This window comes from Myotis lucifugus, unplaced genomic scaffold (assembly GCF_000147115.1).
Source record: "Myotis lucifugus unplaced genomic scaffold, Myoluc2.0 scaffold_283, whole genome shotgun sequence".
NCBI classification, from domain to species: domain Eukaryota; kingdom Metazoa; phylum Chordata; class Mammalia; order Chiroptera; family Vespertilionidae; genus Myotis; species Myotis lucifugus.
This window is the reverse complement of record NW_005871331.1, coordinates 1,613,014-1,619,013: the sequence shown is the minus strand read 5'-3', so window position 1 is coordinate 1,619,013 and position 6,000 is coordinate 1,613,014. Positions and strand designations below refer to the sequence as shown.

The following is a 6,000-nucleotide window of genomic DNA, read 5'->3' as shown; positions in this document are numbered from 1 at the left end:
GGAGTACTGTGCTGAAAGGTGGAGGAAGAGGAAGACAGAGGAGTGGCCATTGGCATTGGAGGAATTGAAAGGTTGCTAGAGATATCAGCCTGGACAGAGCAGAGGGGACTGAAGCCAGTGGGTGGGAGGGATCGGAAAAGGGGGAGACCTTCCAGGCGGTCCCAGATTCCCTGTGACCTACTCTGAGGCTGTTGAGGCAGGATGGAGAGGCCAAAAGTGATGGCAAGTATCCATTGGCCTGCCCTTCCCTAGGACAGGAAGGGGGCCAGGGAGCCTCCATAAGAAGAACGGCTCCTCACTAAGAAGACCGCTTGGGTTGAGTTGGCCCACTCCTAATATCAGAGCGACGGAGGCCCCAGACTGTTCCAGGTCTCCCGTCACTCACATCTCCCCTGTGCACCGCTGGGGACCTTGCATGCGTGTAGACCAGTGGTTCTCAACCTTCCTGATGCCGCGACCCTTTAATACAGTTCCTCATGTTGTGGTGACCCCCAACCATAAAATTATTTTCGTTGCTGCTTCATAACTGTAATTTTGCTACTGTTATGAATCGTCATGTAAATATCTGATATGCGGGATGTATTTTCATTGTTCGCGACCCACAGGTTGAGAACCGCTGGTGTAGACACTTGGACAACCAGCCCATTTACCCAAGCTTCCTCCACCTCCCACCAAAGCTACCCTTAGTGCAAACACCAGTGAGCCATGGGAGGAAGGACTTAAAGAGGCCTGCACAGGCCCTGTCAATGGCTCAGGACGTTTAGGCGAATAATTTTGGGGCAAGTTACCTTGGCCTAGTGGTCTCCTCACTCCGTAGAGAAGGATGCGATTGAAGGAAAGCCAGAGCAGGGGCCTCTCTCAGGTACATAATCAGCAGGGGCCCTAGATTGCCAGCTCTGAGGACGAAATACTGGAAAGGACCCAGGAGGGAGGTACGCCCAACCAAGAGAAGCGGAAGTGGGCCAGGTCTGTGGGCAAACATCCTGGGCTCATCTCAGGAAGTGGGTTTCAGGCTGTAAGGCACACAGACTCACCCCGGGAGTAAAAGCGGCTAGTTGTATCGCCCGTGAGCAGAAGCCACGCTGTGCCAATGATGACGGTCCATGTGATGTCAAACTGCTGCCCCGGACAGGAGCAGCCCTCTTCCTGAACATCGCATTGAACAGCTCATACAGGTATCCACCTGGTCGCACATACAGGATATGAGGGAGTCATTCCTGACCCCTCTTCTCTCTCACTCCCAATATCCATCAGCAAGTCTGGTCCATTCTACCTTTTAGGTCCATCTCTCATCAGTTCCACTCCTGACCTTCTCTTGTGTCCCCCCGTGTGCGGTGTTCTCTCCCAACTTTTGCGCAATGGGGACCTTCTGCAGGGACTGTCCTTTTTCCTTCTCTCCTGGCTTACTCATCCTTATTTTTTCTTTTCACTTAAAAAATTGAAGTAGAATTTATATACAGTAAAATGTACCCTTTAGAGTGTACAGATAGAGAGGAAGGAAGAAAACTCGGAAGGGCTGGCAGCTGGAGGTTTGTGGTCCGTGAGGTTTGACAAATCCATAGTTTTGTAACCACTACCAGTCAAGACAGAAGATTTCATCACCCCCAAGAAATTCCCTCATGCTCCTTTGGAGCTCACTCTAATTCTCACCACCAGCACCTGACAACCACTGACCTATTTTCTGTTCGCATTTTCCACGTTGTATAAATGGAATCATTCCGTAGCATAGCCTGTTGGAATGTGGTTGTTTTTTACCCAGCATGATGCATTTTGTGGATGAAAAGGGGCCACATGCTAACCTGACTAACTCAGGGAAGGTCTGTGTGGTGGCCTTGCAAGCTCAGAGACCTAAAGTAACCACAAAGGATGGTCTGAAATTAAAACTTTTAAAATTAAAAAGCAGTTTATAGTGGGTAGTCATGTCCTAGGCCGGTATCTTCCCTGACAAAGATCAGCTTTGATCTTAGCTGAGCCTGTTGTCTTTTTGCATCTCTGATAACATACCTTGGGAATGTCAGGGTAACTTGTACCTTCCCTCAGGGCACAAGCAATGCACCAGGGCGAAACCACAAGTTCCCTCATTGTTACTGTTATCGTGTTGACTGTTAACTATCACATGTAAAAGAAGCATGTGTCTATTTTACTTTTTATCCAATCCCAGAGCTCCCCCCTTGCACTTTGCTTTCTCCCACCTCCCTAATCTATCCCCAGTGGATTTCATGTAACCCTCTTACATCTCCTCCTTTGATGATATTTTATAAAAGTAGGTAAAAAAAAAACAAACCCAGCTATTCTCTGGAACATTGTCTCAATACATTGAGATTCTGTTTCCTGGCAGGCAATGGTCAACAGTTTGGCTCAAGTAAACTCACAAAAATCCTCTACAGGTTTGAATGTTTCTTAGGTTAGCAATTTGATAATTCATCTATGCTGTTGTGTATCAATAGTCTGTTTCCTCTTTATTGTTGAGATTATTCTAATACAGTGATGGCGAACCTATGACACACGTGTCAGAGGTGACACGCGAACTCATTTTTTTGGTTGATTTTTCTTTGTTAAATGGCATTTAAATATATAAAATAAATATCAAAAATATAAATCTTTGTTTTACTATGGTTGCAAATATCAAAAAATTTCTATATGTGACACGGCACCAGAGTTAAGTTAGGGTTTTTCAAAATGCTGACACGCCGAGCTCAAAAGGTTCGCCATGACTGTTCTAATATATAGATAGATGTACCAGTTTATTTATTCTTTCACCAGTGGATGGGACATTTGGTTTTTTCCAGTTTTTGGAGGATATGAATAAAGCTGCCTTAAACATTTGTATATGGGATTATGTGTGCCCACGAGTTTTTATTTCACTTGGGGAGATACCTAAGAGTGGGGCTGCCGTATGGGTAACTTTATAAGAAACTGCCAAACTGTTTTCCCAGAGCTGCCATGCCAGTTTGCATTCCCACTGCAATATGTGAGAACTCGCGTCGCTTCACATCTCACCCGCACTAGGTGGGTTGGTTCATTTGTTTTTATTGATTTGTTGATTGATTGACTGACTGACGTCATATTCTACTAAAGTGTGTGGTGCTTTCACATTGTGCTTTTAATTTCCACTGCCTTGATGACTAACGGTGAGTCTACTCATTCTTTTAAATCTCCGCTTGGTCTTCACTTCTTCCAAACACCACTGTTCACACTCACTTCATAGACCGATTAAGCTCCTGTCCTTTGTGGTTCCATGACCACCAACATTTATCTCCAGCTTGGCCTTAACCCGCTAAACTGTCATTGTGTGTCTGTTCCCACCTTGTTCACCACCCTGGTGTCTCTCTCTCTCTATTACACACACACACACACACACACACACACACACACACACACACTGTGAGCTACTGAGGACAGAAGCAGCATCGTACTTCCGTTGGTGTCTCCAGCTCCCGGCACAGACCTGAAACAGAATCTTATACAGTAAATATTAAAAGAGCGAATTAACGATTGCTTAACACATCCCAGAACGGACGGGTGAAGATAGGTAGTTAGGAACAAGGTTTTGCAACCAGACTGTCCTGGCTGTGTCCACTAACCCTTTCTCCATTGAGTTCTAACCTTTTCTCCAATAAGCTCACCTGAACACAGGTGACGCTAGTGATGAGCCTATTTATGACCATGACGACACCGACGACGCTGTGGAGGAGGGAGGCAAAGCGGAAAAGGCGGGGCCAGCAGCGGAAGTGCCGTTAGCGGCGTCTTAGTTGCCATGGAGCCCGGACCAGCCAGAGACCGCCGCTCCTCCAAGTCTGGATCCTACGCGTTCGCGGGGGCAACATGGACGACAACCTCGCGTCTGCCGCGGATCTGCAGCCCCAGCCAGTCCGTCTGGCTGTCCTCCCTCGCTTACCCCGAGTCTTTCCATCCCAGCTTCAGGAGTCGGCCCCGCCGCTTCTCGCTGCCCACGCTCCCACAGCTGCCGGAGCCGCAGCTGCTGCGCCTGCGCCCCACCTCCCTGCGCACCCAGGACATCTCGCACCTGCTCACCGGCGTCTTCCGGAATTTGTACACGGCCGAGGTGTTCGGCGACGACGTGAGCACAAATCTGATCAAGGCCCGCGGCAGCGAGGATGAGGTCCACGAGGAGTTCGTGGATGAGCTGCAGCAGGTAACACGGGCCCCGGCCCTGCGCCCCCGCGCGCTCCCTACTGGTGGGGCCCGTCGCACCTGAGGACAGTGCTGGGGGCCCAGGACGCGCCCCCCAGAAAGCTGCCCCCCCCCCCACCCCGCAGTATTTGCTGCTCGACAAGTGTGAGCGCCTGCCGGCTGCCAAGCGCTGTTCCAGGCACCGGGATGCAGCTGGGAAAGAGCCAAGTCCCTGTCACATGTTCCCCACGTTCCAGGAACACTCAACACACAGTTATACAAATGCATACTACACACAGAAGGCCTAAACCTGTAACACCTACCTTCATTTCTCTGCACACACACACATTATACAGTATACAGGCAGATCTCGGAGATACTGCGGGTTTGGTTCCAGATCACCGCAATAAAGCCAGTGGTAATCTTTTTGCTGGTGGAAGGTCTTGCCTTCAATTAGTAGAAAAACACACCTGTGAAGTGCAATAAAGCGAATCATAATAAAACGAGGTGTGCCTGTATTTTATGACTGGGGCAGATGGCGGAACAATTGTTCCCTGTAGATAAAGCTGAAAATCACTCCCCCTCCTGGGGTGGGGGGTGGGGGGCAGTCTGCCTTTGTATGGGAAAAAATAGTCTTAGCCGGGACATTCGTGCCCAGATGTTAGGAGGCATGCCCTGTCTCTGGAACAGCAGCTCTACCTCCTCATCTGTGCAAAGAGGAAAGCAGCCAACCTGAGGCCTCTGCCGGGGCTGCCTGCTCGTGACTCCCTGCAGGGAGGCTCAGCTGAGAGCCCTCAAGCAGCCGAGCTTACTCGGAAGGGCTGGCAGCTGGAGGCTGTGTGCGCGCTAAGCCGCCTGCAGCTCAGGAGCAAGTCCTTTGCATGGGGATCTGGGTGGCACAGCCCTCTGTCTACCACGTGGTGTGCTGACTTGTATTTGGAATTTCAGGATTTGGATGGCAGCTCTCTTTACTGTGAAGTCAGGAGACAGGCTTCCCAGCTGGCCTCCGTTCCTGACTGTCCTCTGACACCTTTAAACCATTTTCCTCTGTAGGTCTCAGTTTTCACATCGGTCAGGATAGACCCAATGGCCTCTATAGTTCTCTGCTTCCCTAAAAGCCCTGATGCTGGGGTGAGGTTGCGTAAAGCTATGTGATCTCACACTTCTGTGCATTTGATCATCCACCTGCCAGATTCGGAAGCTCTATAAGCAGCGGTTGGATGAGTTTGAAATGTTGGAGAGACATATCATTCAGGCCAGTGCACGGACCATCGCGGAGAGAGAGCGGACCATGCACCCAGCCAAAGTCCAGGAACTTGAGCCCAGCATCAAGATGCCTCCAGGTGTGTATAAGGAACCCCCATGTGCTTTCACCCTGACTCCCCAGCTGTGAGTATATTACCGTATTTGCTCCAGTGCTCACTCGCTAGTCATTACCTGGACATTTGGACAGCAAGTTGCAGATGTGATGTTTCATTACCACAAAACACTCCAGTGTGCACGTCTCCCAAACAGGGACACTCTCCTACATAACCAGCACACAACCCTCCAAGCCCAGAAATCAGCATCGGTGCAACATTAACCTCCAGTTCACAGACCCCATTCACATTTCTCAGCTGGTGGACAGTGGCTCTCTCTCTCCTCGCTGGTCAGGCATCCTGTCTAGGAAGTCATGTTGCATATACTTGTCATGTCTCTTTTATTAGACTTTTCATTTGGTACAATTCTTTTATCTTTTCCTGTCTTTCATGGTATTGACAACTTATTTTTTTCCAATTTTTTTATTGTGGCAAAATGCACATAACATAACATTTACCGTCTTAGTCATTCTTAAGTGTATCGTTCAGTGGTTGGTATAAATACATT

The 6,000-nt window shown here is 49.0% G+C and overlaps 1 protein-coding gene across 1 annotated transcript in view; it reads left to right on the top strand.

Annotated features, from left to right (window-relative positions):
• The first annotated feature begins 3,667 nt into the window (after nt 1-3,667).
• The window catches only part of DLEC1 (deleted in lung and esophageal cancer 1), a 43,633-nt gene continuing 41,300 nt past the window's right edge, over nt 3,668-6,000 (top strand). Inside the window, exons 1-2 of the mRNA XM_023763420.1 lie at nt 3,668-4,156; nt 5,327-5,477. Of these exons, the coding sequence (XP_023619188.1) occupies nt 3,758-4,156; nt 5,327-5,477 (550 nt within the window). The 5' untranslated portion in view covers nt 3,668-3,757. The remainder of the gene's footprint in view (nt 4,157-5,326; nt 5,478-6,000) is intronic.